Genomic DNA, 18,746 nt, shown 5'->3' with positions numbered 1-18,746 from the left:
ACATGTCAATTTTCTCTTTCATTCATGAAATGTCTCTCGATATTTATGAAATTAATTTAATATCTTTCTTTCAGTTGAGCCATTTGACAATATGCTTCAGAATGTTTTGAAACTGAAAATAAGTCTCCTGATTTGAACATCTTCACCATGATGACTGTAAGTCAAATTAAAATTTATGTTTGTAAGTTATGACATTTCCAAGTTTATAGTAAATCTTTTGTGTAAACCAAACATTATCTATTGCTCTGTAAAACATTATCATATTTATATATTGCTCTGTATAAATTTGGAAACACTTTTAACATATATTTTGTCCTTTTGATGCTATATCTATTTTAAAACACTTCATTAGAAAAGTAGGAGCAAATAGAGAGTCTGACAAAAAGGTAGGAAAAAGAAGGAAAATAAAAAAAAATAGGATTGCTGGAAGGATCATATTAGTCTTGTAAATTGACCTTTTCATGGGTGTTTGTATTTTTTTGGACAATTTTGCATGATTTCAATCATAGCAACTTTCATTTGGTTTTTAAGTTAATTAATATGAAGCATATAGACTACTTCAAAATGGGTACACCACTAATTAAAACAATTTTACATTAATTAAATTATTTGCCAGCTTCTAATAAAACTATTTTTAAAAACTTGTTTCAGATGCCAGATGATTCAAGCTGTTGTGAGTCAGTACAAGGTATGTGTGCTGAAGATGAAATTCATGAGGAAGGGGAAGTTTTTAATTATGAGAATGCTTGCCGCCAGGAATTCAAGCAACAATGTGGACAGACAGACCAAAAGACTGAGGAAGAAAAAGACTGTGATTTGACATTAAGCCCAGATGATGGAATTCATTGTTTTGAAGATTTGTTTACTGCGGATATAGACAGTACTGAAGATGAAAACCTGTGTTTCACAGATGCCATTCCTGAAGAATCAATAAATAATAAAATACCACTATATGAAAGTGCTGGCATTACAGTTGGTGCAGCCATGTTGCTTTTAGCAATTTCTGCAACAGAGCATAACCTTGTTGGTGATAGTATGCAACAGTTACTACAAATAATTGCATTTCTTCTGCCAAATGGACACAAGTTATGCACAAGTTTACAGTTTTAAAATCTTCTTCAGAAATTTGAAAAACCCAATGAAATATCACTATTATTGCCCTTTCTGCCTTGGTGGTCTCAGTGATAATACAAAACATCAATGTCCTAATGATTTCTGCTCTAAAAGCTTTGATAAATTAAAATTCCATACTTTTTAGAAATGCCGGTGGATGATCAGCTAAAGAGTTTTTTTTCACAAGAGGGCTTTTTTGAATCCCTTTAACATAGGTTTGAAAGACATTCTGTGAGTGGTAAAGTTGGAGATATCTGTGATGGAAATTTGTAAAAAAATATGTTGAAAATTTGGACCTTTAAATAAGCAAGAAAATGTATCCTTCACACTAAACATTGATGGTGCACCTGTGTTCAAAAGTAGCAAGATGTCAATCTGGCCAATATTCCTTGTTATAAATGAACTACCATTTAAAATTAGAGTGAAAAAAGAAAACATGATCTTAGGATTTGGATACTAAAACATTTAATAGTTTCAGTACATTTCAGCATTCAATTGCCTTTATTAAATAGATTAATCATGCAAATACAAAAAGCTGTGTCATTTATTTGAGACTTCTCTGTAGACTGGAATAAAACAAAGTGCTGAAATACGCCTCATGTTTTTTGTCAAAGTCCTATTTACACTTCATCAACAGCATGCAGATTTTCAAAGTTCAGAATTACATCTCATCTACCATACTGCAATTTTCTAAGTTCCAAACTACACCTTAACTAGTGAATTATAGTTTGCTAAGTTTCAAAATACGCCTTTTCAAAACTCTTAGACAAAGGACACCTGTATTTCATACTAGTATTACGCTTCTGGGTCTTATACGCCTGTAAAAGTTGCTTTACGCCTTTAAATTGAGCGTGCTATGCCTCTTATACTGCTCCTGTACAGGCGCAATATGCCCATACATTTTGTAAGAATTTAATTTAAGTCTTAGACCCCCAGATGTACATATCGCCATTGTAAGAGTACATCAAAAAAACATGATGCAGTTGTAGCTGGGCAGTAAGTTCAAAGACTTTTACTTGCTGCTGAGTGGGGGGAAAATGTGCTGATATTTACAATTACTGAATTCAGAGCCAGAAAGACCTAGTGATGTACATGTGTTAAGAGTCCATCAAATGAACAACTTTAGCTTTCATTATTGTGTTCATTTCCAAGTGTAGCTGAATAAGTAGTGCATGTGACCTCGAAAACAAGATACATTGAAACTTAGACAAACTGCCATTTGCAAATTTGGATAAGTATTTTGGGGGTTGAATGGCAAATCGATGAAGATTGTAATGAGATTCAGAAGATTGCTAAAGTTGCTAGAACTGATAGTTCGCATAGAACACCAGCCAGATGTAAGAAAGTGAGTGATGCTTAGCTAAGTTCTTGGAATAAGACCTTTCCTTGACCTGACATGATTCAGTCTCACTCTAATTGATAACCAAGAGCTTATATGTCAGTGTTGTAAAGAATTTGGATACTTAAACTCAGTGGCAACCACTGGTTATTCTCATCTGGAAATTTAGCTACTTCAGGTTTGCCCAGTATGCTTCTGGTAATGGACTAAAACTTTTGCTGGTGGGACTCCTATTTTTCCCAAAATCCTAGTGAGACCTCTGGCTCCTAATTTCCTTTCTGCCTATTCTTAGGTTTCCACATGATAAATATATCCATGAGTTTTGGACCTCAACCAGAATCCATGTTCAGCTGATTAGAACTTGAGTAAGTTTGATTTTCAGTCATCTACTTCCCATGAGATTATAAGAATACATTATCATTCATTAGTGGAGTGAAAACATTCTTATTTTTCTTCCTAACAGTACCAACAATCATTGGGTTTTAAGTAAATTTCAATCGCAGCTTCAATTATTGAATGCTTGCATAAGTTTGATTGCCAGCTTCTCCATTATCAATTTATTATAGAGTTTGGGCTTTTTAGTCTTGCATAGCATTGTCCTTTTATTTCCACAAATATCCTCTGTTTAAGGCGCTGCAGAGCAAATTGTTGCAATTGCAATGTATCCATGACTGGTTACTCTAGCCAAGATTGTTTCATCTCATGAAACGAAAATAGGTCGCTAAAAGAATTTGTCACATGCATCATATCACTACTTTTGGAGCACAGAATTATGCATGACTTCAGTGACTGAATTATGGGGTGGCACCTATTGGTTCTAAACTGAATATTTGAACGTCGTTTAAACCTAATATCATGATTATTTAAAAGGAACGGTTTATGTCAGATAACTTGTTTAAAAAAATCATTTTCATCCTTCCAAACTTTAGATGGATTGGAAGAAGGGTGAAATTTATGATAATTGCAGCATTAATGGCTAGATTACAACTAACCAAAACAGAAAACATGCACACTAGTTTCTCATGCTTATGATATCATAAGACATATAGGGTTACAACTGAAGCTGGAGCTGACCTTACATGACTCACTAACTGTCAGATCATTTATCAACAGAATGTTAAAACCCCTGTATATTACAACAGCTTCCCTTAAAAATGATCTTTGTGGGGTTGTTTGATAATAATTATTTATATAATCATTTCCCCTTTGTTGTTTTTAATATTTTTGTAAACATATTTAAGCTTGACAAAATTTCTATTTCACACATGAATATATATTTCAAAATAGTTCCTGGTAGAGTTGAAAAAAGTTCTGCTAAATAAAATGTAAGTTATAGCTCTATAACATTCACAGTCATCTTTTCTCACATGAAATCTAATATTTGGTGAGAGATTGGCACTGCCACTAAAATCTATAGTCCTCATTCCTTTCTTCAATATATATGATAATCACTGCATTTAAGCTGATGTAATATAAAAGGGGTAGTATTATGCCCTTTAACACTTCCAGCTTCTAATAGTCACAAGACATAATTTAATTCAGGAAAATTATCAAGTTTACATTTACAAAATCTCTCTACCTTGCAGGCTTTTTTATTTGATTCCACTTTCCAGTCTGGTTTGGCTCATTTGTAACTAATAGTGTCTTGTCATTCACTTCAGTGACCTCCTTGTTAGTGTCTTCATATGTATCATATATATCTGGTAATGTCTCTTTGTATGTAACACCATTCTGAGCTTGCACATCATATGACCTTTTAGACTACAGCTGGTTCCCAAAGATCTTGTCTTTTGATTTCGTAAGTCAGGTTTGGAAGCTTCTGAGTTTTTTTGTCATACTGTTTCTTTTGCTTATATTTTTTTCACTCAGATTCCTAATTCCTATTTAGGTTTCTTAGGTCTATAACTAGATTGGTAGTTGGCAGAGTAGATCAAAGTCTTTGATTCATCAGTTGGTGTATTTTGATATTTCAATATTCCAATATTGATAAATATGGGTCTTTTCCATCACTCTTGGCCTTATTGAGGAATCCTTTGACAGTTTAAATGGTTCTTTCTGCCAAGCCATCAGACTGTGAATACTTGTGTTTGAATCCCAGGTTTTTGCGTAATGACCATATTTATTTTTAGGAGAAATCTGGGTCATTTTCTTTTGTTACTTCTTGTGGTATTCCATGTGTTGCAAAAACTGACTTTGTGTGTGTGACTACAGTACTCACTTGTGTGTTTTCTAACTTTGCAACTTCAGAATATCTGGATCATTAGTCTACTATCAAGACATTATTCCACATAAATAAATCTGTTCCAACCACTTCCCATGGTGCAGTAGGTTGTGTAGACAAAATGGTTCTTTTCTTATTTGACTTTCTATATTCCTGGCAAGTAGAACAATTTGATACTGTATCTTCAATTTATGCATTCACGCCAGGCCAATACATAAAGCCTCTTGCTCTTTGCTTTGTCTTCTCAATGCCCATATGACTTTTGTGTATCTCTTTTAGCATTTCTTTCTAAAGAGCATCTGATATTACAGTCTTCTCTCCTTTCCAAACAAATTCAGTGTCACTTTTCAAAAGTGTTCTGCTTGGTTCTGTCACTGTAGACATATTTGGGATAAATTTCACAAGGTAGATGACCGTACCCAGTAATCTTTCAGTTCCTTTCCTGTCCATTGGAGTGGGCATTTCTGTGATTGCTTTCACTTTTTCTGGGTCAGGTTTAATAGCAGATGTCAATATGTATCCCACATAGCACACTTCTATCAGTTTAGATTGGCATTTTCCCAAATTCTATATAGGGCCTAACCGAGTAGATAATTTTCACCGAGTACTGAATCCAAGTATTTGGATGTACTATTTGCCAGATCCAGGCATGAACCGAGTAGTAGGTGTGACTCCAGAGAGTACCATTTGTTTCATTATCGTATGCGAAGCTTAAACTTTTCATGTACCATATATATCGCCTATAAGACGAAAATTTTTAGCCTGAAACCATGGGGAAAGTCTGGGGGTCGCCTTGCATATGAGGCAAATCCATTTAGAATTTTAGAAATCCATCAAGACCGACCTACAGTAAAGTTTGATCAACAACATGACTCATTATAAATGTAAGTAACACATTGCACAACAATAGTACATTATGTTTAATTATTTGAATTACTATATGAAGTAATGAAAAAATTATATACATGCAATCAAAATTCGGAAATAAAGAATTAAAAATGAAGTACTAATACTAAGTACTACATAGTTTCAGACTCTATAGTCTAGAATATTTAGGAGTAAAATCAGTAAATGTGCAATAACTAACACAGCAGCATTACTTATACTACAAATACACTGTACTACTTTTGCAAAGACTGTCGAATGAAATACCGACTATTACCAAGACGGTAAGTATACTAAGCAACATAATAATTAAAGTCTTATAGCTAATCAAAAATGACAATAAAATCATAATATAATGTAATATTTTAGTAAATGCAATAAATTTCCCCAAAAATTGGTAATTTAGTCGTCTCAGTTTTGTTACTGTTAGTAATTGAAATTAACCACGCTTAAGTTATTCTTCAAGAACAACAGCTGTTCCAGTTTGTGTGGCGCCAAGCTTGAACGTTTATCCTCGCAAAAGTCACTTGCACTGCTGAATGAATGTTCGCTTTCGACACTGGAAGCAGGTGTTGCAAGAAATGACTTAGCACAATCGTCCAAAATAGGATATTTGTATTGATTTAACTTCCAGTATTCTATGGAATCTAACGGAGGAGTAACGCGTGGCTGAACTGGTTCAGCCAAATAAGCATCCAGCTCCTTGAGGCAGACAGATTCATCCGTTGTTGAATCAAAACCTGCAGTGTGCTCTTCCTGCTGGTCATCAAAATCTTCCCAATAATCATCGAGAATGGAAGAAGTACCATGTTTCATATCCAAATCAGCAGCAACTACCTCGGAAATACATTGTGTTGCTGAAGTCACTGTTGCAGTTGCAGATCGGCGTGTGCAAATCTCTTTCAGAGCTACTTCGAGCAGAATCTGCCTGGCTTTTGCTTTCTCATCAAAAAATCTCAGTTTGTAAGTTGCATCCAGCACTGTGGCAACAACACAAGTTTTACTGGTCATAAGGTGCTGGAATCGAGCATGCAGATCAGTGTATATCTCCGTATGCATAGTTTGAATCCCAGTGTCATCGCCAGGATTTTTTGTTCTTTGTAGATTTTGTTCCAGTAGGCGAACACCCGGAATAATCATTCCGGCATGCGAGGAAGCCAAACTGGCTTGCTTAGTCTGCTCTTTAAATGGTTTGAGTGTTTTAAACCTTCTCCGCAAGGCTCCACTGATTGGCGGTTAAAGATTTGATGTCTGCTTCCTGGCTGTATACACCAATCACTCGTTTTTGTTCCAGCAACCTCTCTAGCATATAGTAGGTACTATTCCACCTGGTCAATACGTCCTGTATGAGTCGATGAGCAGGAAGAAGTTGATCTGTAACGTCAAGATTACGTTGTCGGTCCTATCGGAATTTAATGATTCCTGAATTCTTTTCAAATGGTCTGTTGCTTTACTAGAGTGTCTAAAATGACCGACAATTCCACGTGCAATTGTGATTGCGTCTTTAACTGCCCTTTGCGTGTTGAGACTTTCACCAACTACTAATTGCAGAGTATGAATGTAACATCCTAAGTCAGATATCTTAGCCACACGTGCTGCTTTTACCATATCTGAGCCACTGTCTCCTACCAAAATTCCCCTCCTGACACCCACTACTTTCCACTCTTCCATAATGGACAAAAGTTCAGCAGCAAGCATTTCTCCTGTATGTGACCCTTCTAACAAACGAAGCTGCAAAAATGCGTATTGTCTCTCCCAGTTGCTGTCTATCCAGTGGGCAGTTAGACTTAAAAATGCATGTAAATTATTATCACTAGTCCATGCATCGCTTGTGAAGCTTACATACAGTGCTTTGTCAGCCCTTTCTTGAATGATGGCTTTCACTGACAAGTACATGTCAGGTATTATAGTACGAGAAAAGTGCATGGCCGAAGGGAGCTTATATCGTGGTTCCAGCACCTTCATGAGTCGAGTGAAGCCAATATCTTCAACCAAACAAAACGGTTGCATATCAACTGCTATCATTTCTCCTATTGATTTAGTTATTGCATGCATGCATGGATCATTTTGTCCGAATGGTGTCATTTTCTCTATAAAGTAATCGAGGTTACCTTGCTTTGAGTGTTTCCTTTTTAAATCTTCTTCATCATCTCTCTTTCTTTTGTGGCTCTCTGTGGATCTGGTGTATTCGTCATACTCAGAGTGATGGAATGATTGAAGGTGATTTATTAGAGCTGAAGATCCATAGGAACGAGCATTTTTGCTCCCTTGTGTTAGCCTTTCATTGCAGTCATAACAATTTGCCTTCGATTCGTCCACAGCATTTATAGTAAAAAAGTTCCAAATCTTGCTACTTAATTTCAGAGTAGACATTTTTCAATGAGTATTTTAATATATATATATATTTATTATTTATTAATTTTATTTTGAATGCGTAATTAAATTTTGTTAAGATTTTTTTATGAATGGCGTCTCTACACCCAAATATTTAACGGAAGCAGAAAGTTACGCCACCCGGGGAATGCTAGTGAAATTACTAAAGGAAATTGAGTTAAATAAATTATCATCAATCATGATTCATGAAGTCCAATGGAATGTTAACTGTTTGTGCAATTATAATTTATTTTTAACTAAATTATTATGTATTAAAACACTTTTTTTAAAATGTTTGATATTTATTGAATTAGTTTACTTGTAACCATTTGTGCGCGTATTATTTGCCGAGGCAAATACTTTCAAATAGTACCGAAAAACGGGATATTCGGCCGAGGTGAATGTCTGAGGCAATTTACGGTTAGGCCCAAATTCTATATCAGGTTTAATTCTTGGCATCTCTTTACATTTTTTTCTTCAGTTTTCCATCATGATCTGTCTTTGAAGTTCCCACAAGAGTTATGTCATTTATATCAGTCTTCACCCAAGGTGCTATGCTATGTGTTTTTGAAACACTTCTTGAGTGGATTTAATATCAAAAGGCATTATCTGGTTGTACCAAACACAGTGTTAAATGTTGTCAATAACCAGCAGTCCTCATCCAGGGGTATTTGGCAGTAACCATGATTGGCATCTAGTTTGGAGAAAACCTTAGCTCCAGCCATCCAGATGGGTATGTCTTCTATTGTAGGAAGTTTATAATGCTCTCATTTGATTGCTTGATTTAAATTTCTTGGATATAGACAAATTCATAGTTGTCCTGATTTGGGTTTTTCAACAATTACTAATGAATTGACCTATTCTGTTGGTTCATCTACTTTTCTTAGTATTTTTCATTAACATTTTTTCCAACATTGATTTAAGTGGTTCTCATAAAGCTGCAGAAAGCTTCTATTATGGAACACTGACAGGTTACACACTTTTGTCAATTGCTGTATGATATTTTTTGAGTGGAAGACAAGCGCCCCACTCCTCCAGAAATGCCCCATACGGCTTGCATCTCTGATTGCCTCTGTCAACTAAAATTCAGCTCCTGACCTGGCTTAGCTTCAAAGTCCAGCAGACTATGTTTCCACTAACAGGAGAAGAGGTGATGGCAGGCCACTGGCGCCTTAAAAACAGTTGCTTCGGGTAGATGGAACTCATAAACCTTGGATGGTAGCTCATCTAGGAGAAGGAAAACTCTCATTCCAAACCTCTGCTTGCCTTGTGGCTATACCAACTCATGGGAAGGGCTAAGGTAGTATACCCTGACAGAAAATCTGGAGATGGAGTCCCAAAGGTGGTCTGACATTGAGTTTAACGTCATTCCGGCAACTCCTGCACTGTCATTGGTGCCAAGCTGTATCAGCATTCATCATTCCTTTGGGCCCACCAGCTGCATTGAGAGGGAGGATCTGCTGCATGGGCAACAGCTGATTCTCCATACCACCTTGCCCAGGCTTCGTAGCTCCACTGGAGAGGACACTCCATCGTAGGCACAACATGGGAAGTAGCAGTCTACCGGTTCTAAGTCAAAGCCCAATTCGCATAGAGCTTGGTGCCAGGGGTTACTTCTGATGGTGGGAGAGATCACCACAATTCATTTGACAGCTACCGCCCGCCTCAAGCTGGGCAGCCTCCAGTCAGTAAGGTGCTGCCTGCCATGGCCTGCCTGCTTCACTGGGTGCGTGGAGCTTAGAGAACCATCTCAACAAGTGGGTTACAAACTCCACAGACTCAAAGAAGAAATAAGAAGACTCCAGCTCTTTGTTTTGCAAGCTGAAACATCAGGACCATGTGTCCTGGATTGACCGCTGACTTACAGCAGATTGACAACGCACGGAAGACTGCCATTATTGACGGAGAACTCTCCCGACTGAACATCGACACTGCCTGCCTCCAGGAGACCCGACTGGCTGACAGCAGGACCATCATGGAAGCCTTCTACACCTTCTTTTGGCAAAGGAAGCCCTCGGATGAACCTAGGCAACATGGTGTAGGCTTTGCTGTAAAGAACATGCTAGTCGCATTCATTGAACTTCCATCATCAGGTACTGAGAGAATCATTGCCCTACGGCTATCAGCATCCTCAGGCCCAGTCAACATCTTCATTGTGTATGCCCCAACCCTCTGCTCCACCCACAAGGAGAAAGACGTTCTTTCAGGCTCTGGATAAGGCAATATCCAGTATCCCCAACATGGAAGGCCTCTAATTACTAGGAGACTTCAATGCTAGAGTGGGAGCTGACCACGAGGCACAGTCCACCTGTCTCGGCTCTCTTGAAAAGGGCAAGATCAACAAGAATGGTCAGCAGCTGCTGCAGCTGTGCTGCTCCCACAGCATATGTGTGACCAACACTTTCTTCAAATGCAAAGAGATCCACCAGGTGTCATGGAGACACCCACGTTCATGAATCTGGTACCAGCTAGACCTCATCATCACCAGGCGTGCGGAACTGGCCAGTGTCCTCCTCACCTGCAGCTACCACAGTGCCAACTGCAACATGGACCATTCCCTCATGGCCAGCAAGGTACGAATAATACCCAAGAAGCTGCACCATGCCAAGAAGAAGGGTTGCCCACGCACCAGCACCTGTTGTGCAAGCAGCCCAGAGAAAACAAAGCAGTTCATCAGCAAACTGCAGGAAGCTCTCACCAAAGCTACACCTGATGACACCATCGATTCCAAGTGGTCCTACCTCCATGCTTATGGGAAGAAGGAATGCAAAAATACAGACTGTTATGAGACCAACTGGGAGGAGATGAAGCCCATGACTGAGGCAAAGAGGAAAGCCCTCCTGGCATACAAGGCTGCACCTAGCCCCACTACACTACAAGACCTCAGGACTGCCAGGAACGACGCCCAGCAGACTGACCGCCGCTGTGCCAACACCTACTTGCTGAACCTTTGCACCAGTATGCAGACAGCTGCCGACACCGGGGATGCAAGAGGATTGTATGAGGGTATCAAGAAGGCGACAGGCTCCCTCACCTCCAAGAATGCCCCCCTCAAGTCCAAGACAGGTGAAGTCATCACAGACCAGTGGAAAGAACTGCAGCGATGGGTCGAGCACTATCTTAAGCTGTATGCAACCCAAAACATCGTTACTGACACTGCCCTGGATGCCATCCCAGACCTGCCAGTCATGGAGGAACAAAACACACCGCTCACTCTGGAAGAGCTCGGAAAAGCCATTGATTGCCTTGTCTGTGGGAAGGCTCCGGGAAGTGATGGCATTCCACCTGAAGTCCTCAAGAGCGGGAAATCAGCACTGCTCCAGCCCCTACACATACACCTCTGCCTCTGCTGGGAACATTGACACATCCTCCAGGACTGGGAACATTGACACATCCTCCAGGACATGCTTGACACCAACATCATCACTTTGTACAAGGAGATAGTAGCGACTGCAGCAACTACCGGGGCATCTCCCTCCCAAGCATTATCAGAAAGGCTTTCAACTGTGTTGCCTTGGCATGCTTGCAGATCCTAGCCTCCCGCGTCCACTTAAAGTCCCATTGTGGCTTTTGAGCTGGCAGGTCAACTGTAGACATGATCTTCTCACTACGCCAGTTGCAGAAGTGTCGCGAGCAGTAGATGCCCCTCTACTGAGCCTTCATAGACCTGATGAAGGTGTTTGACCTGATCAGTCGGAGTGGAATCTTCAGACTCCTGCAGAACATCAGCTTCCCCCCACGACTGCTCGCTGTTGTCAAGTCATTCCAGAGAACATGCACAGCACAGTATGCTTCAATGGTGCAAGATCAGAGGCCTTCCCAGTCATCAGCGGAGTCAAACAAGGTCGTGTCTCTGCGCTGACACTCTTTGCCATCTTCTTCTCCATGCTTCTCCAGTATGCCTTCAAGGACAGCAGCGAGGGAGTGTACATCCATACCTGGCTGACTGCAAGCTGTTCAACATCGCTAATCTCCATGCTAAGACTAAAGTCACAGAGGTCCTCGTCCATGAACTGCTCTTCACTGATGAAGCAGCCTTGACATCACACATGGAAGATGGACTGCAGCAACTGGTATACTGCCTCCCCCACGCCTGTAAGGAGTTTGGACTGACCATCAGTTTGAAGAAAACAAACGTCATGGCGCAGGATGCAGACTCCCCTCCCTCCATCACTATCGATGGGTACAACTTGGAAGTTATTGCCAAGGCAGCAGCAGTGATGGCTTGGACTGAACCAGAGGGTCTGGAACAACCCCAACCTCACAGAGAAAACCAAACTGCTTGTCTACCAGGCCTATATGCTCAGCTCACTCCTCTACAGCAGTGAAACCATCTATGTGAGACACAAGAGGAAACTCAGCAGCTTCCACCTGAGATGCCTGCAGCGCATTCTGCACATCCAGTGGTAGGACAAGGTACCCAACACAGAGGTTCTGGAATGCACTAACATGAACAGCATGTTCTCCCTTCTCAGCGAGAGGTGCCTTTGCTGGCTTGGCCATGTCAAGAGAATGGACCCAGGCCACATTCCCAAGGACCTGTTATATGGGGAGTTAGCAGAAGGCGCACAACTGACTGGATGACCATGTCTGCGCTACAAAGATGTTTGCAAGAAGGACATGAAGACGGCCAACATCACTGTCAATGACTGGGAGAGCTGTGCTAACGACTGTTCCACCTAGTGCCTAGCTGTCAGACAGGGCATTCAAAAAGCTGAGGAAGACAGGAACATAGAGCAAGCTGAAAAGAGAGCTAGAAAGAAGGAGAAACAACAACTTACTCTGGAGTTGCACCATCGTCTCCCGTAGACGGACGGATGCCAGAGAAGAAATTTTTGTTTTAGACATCCTAGATGTTTGAATCTACTTGGAAATTCTTTCACAATATGACTTTCCTTATTCCTGTGCACATTGCAGACTACTTGTATTAAGTGCAAATCTTGAGATGCTTTGAACCCAATAATAGGCAGTTGGTTTGTTTTTGTGATATAAAAGTCAAGGTCATGATTCATGCAATTTAATTTGCATTTGACTATGACAGTTTGTCACCAGAGTAGTTTGTGAGACAGATCTTGGTTAGTTTTGTGTCAACATTGTCAATATTTATTGTCTTGAAAATATGATTTGTAATAATGTTTACTTGCAAACCAGTATCACTTTTAAATTTCACATCAGTGCCATGAAGAGTTGGAGTGACACAGTATTCTTCCTCACTGATTTCAGTGTTTGCCTTTGTCACAGTTCCTACAAAAGATTTTTCTTCCTCTTTGCTTGAGTACTATTATTGCATACCATGAATGCCTTTTGTCTTGCAGCAGTTTAGAAAATGATGCTGTTTTATACACCTGTAGCAAGTTTTTCCGTAGGCTGGACACTTAACTTTTGCATGTAATTTGTCACATTTACCACAGTTGAATAATCTGGAGTCTAATTTCATCTGTTTTCCTTGACAGGTTACATATGTGCTATTGATGATTTTATTTAATTGTATGTTTGTGCATAACTTTGTACCACATGATTTCAAAAGAGTTACAATTATAACACTACTGAAAAGCAAAATTGCTAACCTGGTGACAAAAATTATTTTAAAAATATTTGAATGCATCATTACTACAGAGATGTGAAGTCACAATCTCCGATAATCAGTTTGGTTTTAAAAAGCAGCATTCAACAGATTTATGCCTATATGCCTTTAAGGAAACTGTCAGCTATTGTGTAGAATATGGCAGTCCAGTGTTTGCATGCTCTTTAGATGCTAGTAAGGCATTTGATAGGATCAATCAGTGGACACTCTTTAAAAATTTGATTGATATTAAAATACCTGTCTACATAGTTAATGTTTTAGTTAACTGGTATGGCAAACAGTTCTATTATGTGTGATGGGGCAGTGTAAATTCTGTGCTTTCCATGTAACCAATGGGGTGAAGCAGGTGGGTATTCATTCCCCTTTGTTATTTAATATATATATCTATATCTATATATATATATATATATATATATATATATATATATATATATATATATATATATATATATATATATATATAAAGTTCAATTGTAAGCTGGGTCAGTGTTGCGTGGGGTTACATCTACCACCAAATGTGTTGTTTCATAATAATTTTAGTTTTGCTGATGATATGTCAATGATATGTCATTGATAAGTCCTTCTATCACAGGTTTAAGGAAATTATTAAAGATATGTGAACAATACGCATTTGAGAATATCATATATAATACAAAAAGGTCAGTATGCATGGTCTTTCAGCCAACTTCTTTCAAATTAACATCTCCTCCCACTGTATATCTTAATGGCAATGGTCTTACATATGTCAATGGTTATACATATTTGGGTCATATTTTGAAATCCACTCTGTCAGATAATGAAGATACGATGAGACATTACTGATTTTTGTGTACTAGAACAGACATGCTTCTACATAAATTTAAGAATTGTTCATTGACTATCAAAATTAGATTATTCAAATCTTATAATGTTGCACTGTGTATTGTGCTCCTCTGTGGACCAACTTTACTGAATGTATGAAAAGAAAACTAGTTATTGGTTATAATAATAGTCTTCATTTTGTATTAGGTCTTCCTAGATGGAACAGTGCCTCCAACATGTTTGTAAATTATATTGTATTCAGTTTTGATGAAGTAATGAGAAAGTATGTATTCTCAATGATGACAAGAATATCTAGTAGGAAGAACTGCATATTGAAATCTCTTTGGAACTATGACATTCATTTAAATTCTCAAATTATTAGCAAATGGAACAAATTACTCTTTAAATGTGCCACTTAATTTCATTCTTAACAATGCAGGGTGCAGTTAATTGTGTAGATGTATCTGTATACTTGTATGTATGATATATATGTTCTTTTATGTTTGCAATGTTTTTAATTTGTATCTATATTTTAATTTAAATGTATGGACTATATAGTCTGAAATATAGAATTCTTATCTTCTTATCTTATCTTTTCTTGGTTGTGCACATTTTCCTTTCCTTTTTCTTCATTGTTACATCATGAACTAGTTGCTTCCTTCTGCATATTTTTAAGCTGCTTTTTCAATACTTTTTCTGCTCAACTTATAGACAATGCTTTTTGTAGTGTCAGCTGGTTTTCTCATAAATGTCTTTCTTTTACTTTTTTAGAATTACTCCCACAGACAATTCTGTATTGAATTAGTTCATTCTGTAAATTTTTAAATTTGCAGTTCTTTGCAATCAATTTACATATTTGTCAATGGTTTAATTATTTTGTTGTATTGAATCTGTGCCTTTATGCCATAATGTTCTGCTTGCCATTCCAGTAGTCCTCAAACTTCTAGACAAGTGGATCAACTTTTTCAGCTTCTTTGGCCTCAGATGTAAATGTGTTGTATATGTCTCTAACATCTAATAATGTATAGGAAAAACAGAATTCTTCTTTGTCTTCTTTCTTTGCAAGAGCCACATCTAAATAAAAATTGCATAGTTTGCTTCCACCTCCTCCAAGTTTTTGCTAGGTGCTGGGAATTAAAGTCCATTTCAGGTGGCTGATTCAATTTTTTGATTATGTCACACTTAAAGGACACTGGCAACTTATACTGTAGAAACATGTGATATTATTATAGCCATAAAAAAACGCATTTGTAATATATATATATATATATATATATATATATATATATATATATATATATATATATATATATATATATATATACATACACCTTATTTATCCTATATATTTGGACACAATAAAATAATTATTATTTTTCCTGTCCCAAAACTTATGGTGAAACATTTTTTTATCAAGGTATATGTTCCAAGAAAATATTTTTGTGTTTAATTTGTGCCCCCCACCACCACTGCAAGGTACAATAAAATAGATAAACCAGATAGTTAGTTGAAAATAAAATGAAAGAAACTAACCTTGTATTGTTATAATTTATTCCTTTTTTCATCATGCAAAATTTTTTAAAGAAAAAAATATATCCACAAACTCCATATATGTAGCAGATGCTGGTTGGCATATGCATCCTTACTATAGTGTGTACTGCTTATGTCAGATAACAAAATCACAAAAGAGATGGGAATATCATGATTGCTTGAAGGCACCTGCCGTTTTTGAGCATGATACATCATAAGGTGCAAAATGACCAAGATTGTATTGTATCCATGTTAACTATACAACGGTTTCTTGCAGAAAAAAATCATTATTTGAAAATACATTCAGTGTGAGTGCAAATGATACTCTTTTCATTGGCATGGGTTACAAAATTTTTTTAAAGCAAGTTATTGCTGTGTATACTATTTACCCAGTAAACCTCAATACCTCTTTGTATCAGTTATGATTAGATATGGCAAACAAATAGAAGTCCAGGTGATGAATAAACACAACTGGCAGTGAGCAATAAACTCATTGCTTAAACTTACTGATAGAATATCAAATAAAAAGGTTATTTTATTACAAAGCAAGCCAACCCCAGAAACTGACTTTGGATTCTTCTAATTGTGCCGATTTTCTTAAAATGAAGTTGGCCAACATAAATAAGCCAACTTTGGTTCCTTTGGATTCTTTTAAGTGTGCCAATTTCTGTTGTTTTTTTTTTCAAAGTCGGCTAACATAGGGAAGCCAGCGTTGATTCCTTCTTACCTGTATTAACAGGAATTTTGAAAATAAATTGAAACAATGGAACACTTTTGAAAGCGACACAATCTAGTGTGCTGTGTATGTTCATTGATCTAAGGCTGAACAGTAAGTTAGTTTTCAATAGTTTCATCTAAATGTTCCCTATCCATAGTTTATATTTTTTTATTTTTTGACAACAAGAAGCATGTACTTCATCTTGTGGGGATAAATGTACATCATTTCCGGTTGACGTCCTCAATAGATGGAAAATCGTAGCTAAGGGGAAGTAACATCATTGTATACTTCTATTTTGAGTATTTAAATTATTATTTCTTCTTTACACTTGATAATTTTTAAAATTCTTTTTATGCAAATATAACTACTTTTAATCATGTAATGCAAATCTGATGTAAAAAGAAAAATGTTAGAGTATGGCCACTTACCTTTAATACGTAAACTTGTGCATCCAAATTTCATTATTGTTATGGAGATGCACATATACTTCTTAATGGTATAAATCCAAGTTATCCCAAAAGTTTCACTTCTGACACCATGTTATGTTTTGCTAAAAAACACAAAACAAAGGTCTGGCGTAACTACTTTAATGGCTAGATTGCGACTGACTAAAACAGAGAAAACACTCCGCACACCAGTTTCTCACACTGATGTTGTCATAATGCATATAGTGTTACAACTGAGTGTGGATCATGGCACTGACCTTTTGTGACCTGTATTTTCCATCAGATTATTTGTAGCAGTTTGTATATTACCACAAGATCCACTTTACTGAATGTTGGTGTCTCTCTGGGCAATATGTTGTGTTGTAATTGGGGGTTCAAGCAGAAAAAACGCCTGTGCTCTTTCATGCTAATGAATGGAGATTAAGGAGGAGAAGGTTTTACCTGATCACCAAAATGCTGCATTGATGACATCCTCCAGGGAGGAATGATTAAATTATGCCCCTGAGGCTATGATGGCAAGAACATAATTGGCTTTTTAGTCTCATAAAAAGAAAGGTCCTGTCAGTAAGTGACTGATATGCTCTTTCGATGGTAGTGACAATCCACAGTGGGATGTGCTTCCTTGATATTGGAGATATGCTACAACCGATATGTTGTCTGAGGAGACAGTGACACATTGACACCTTACTCTGTTGATGCACCCTTGCAAAGCCAGTAATATGGCTTTCACTTCTAGATTGTTGATGTGGAGGGAAAATTCATTCAGAGTCAAATGACCCTGGAGAATTAAACTCTCCAGTTCTAAATGAGAGCCCCAACTGGAATCTTACACATTGGCAAAGAAATAGGGGTAGAGGTCAGGTGCATCCATGGGGACCCAAGTCAGAAATCTGTTCCAGTTCATTCACAAGTGCAAGTGATTGTGAAAATCTGGTCCTAGTGGAATCAGAGCTAGTAGAGAATCTCTGGCTTTCACCTTGTGCAAAGGAGAATCTGGGGAGGACACATAGGGACATGACCTAAGGAAACCAGATCTACAATTGTGTTCCAAATAAGAACAGTTAAAAGCAAGCCAGTGATGATGTTTTTCTTGTAGCACTTCTAGAAGTATCAGGATGTTATCTTTTCATTGAAGAAATTTATCCCCAAGCAAACAAAATCCTGAGATGGAATTAGCCCTAACTTTTCAATGTTGTGTACAATGCCCAACCAAATTACTGTAGACAAGCAGTGGAACAGATCCTGATGGAGGGACTGTCCCTGAATATTGTTATCGGTTAGTTGTTGAAATAGTGGAGAATTGGACTTTGCAATAATCAGAAATATGCTGCTTCTATTCCCATAACTCAGGTGAAGACTTTGCAGTACCGAAATCAAAAAGATTTCCTGGTACAAGTGAAACTGGAGGTATTTACAATGTGGAGGAAATATCAAGATATGTAAGTAAGCATCCTGAAGGTTGATGGGGACTGACCAATCTGAAGGACAAATTGCATTCTGGATTGGGGATTGGTCCTTATCGCATGCAAGAAAGCAACACACTACTCTGAGAAATGTTTGGCTTCTCTTCCCTTTCCAGGGGAGATGATCTTTTTTTTAGTTGCTCAGTCCCTCCTTCTGGAGGGGCCTCACCTGTCTCAAGAGAGACTGGTCCCATAATGTCCAGGGACCATGGAGTGCTCTAATCTGACCTAAAGAGATGATTATCTTAAGTAAGACCCTTGGGGAAACTTACC

General features: G+C 37.9%; 2 protein-coding genes across 2 annotated transcripts in view; both read left to right on the top strand.

Annotated features, from left to right (window-relative positions):
• LOC149806910 (uncharacterized) overlaps nt 1–18,746 on the top strand; it is an 83,196-nt gene that overhangs the window by 47,436 nt on the left and 17,014 nt on the right. The window lies entirely within an intron of this gene.
• Nucleotides 55–1,415, top strand: LOC149806911 (uncharacterized). Its single transcript, XM_089932051.1, has 2 exons — nt 55–156; nt 652–1,415. The coding sequence occupies exons 1-2, from the start codon at nt 148–150 to the stop codon at nt 1,108–1,110; spliced, it is 468 nt and encodes a 155-aa protein (XP_089788177.1). The 5' UTR covers nt 55–147; the 3' UTR covers nt 1,111–1,415.

The sequence above is a fragment of the Sinohyriopsis cumingii genome, chromosome 1 (assembly GCF_028554795.1).
Source record: "Sinohyriopsis cumingii isolate HCF-2022 chromosome 1, ASM2855479v2, whole genome shotgun sequence".
Lineage (NCBI taxonomy): Eukaryota > Metazoa > Mollusca > Bivalvia > Unionida > Unionidae > Sinohyriopsis > Sinohyriopsis cumingii.
Note: the sequence above shows the minus strand (reverse complement) of the source record. Positions and strands in the feature narration are given on the sequence as shown.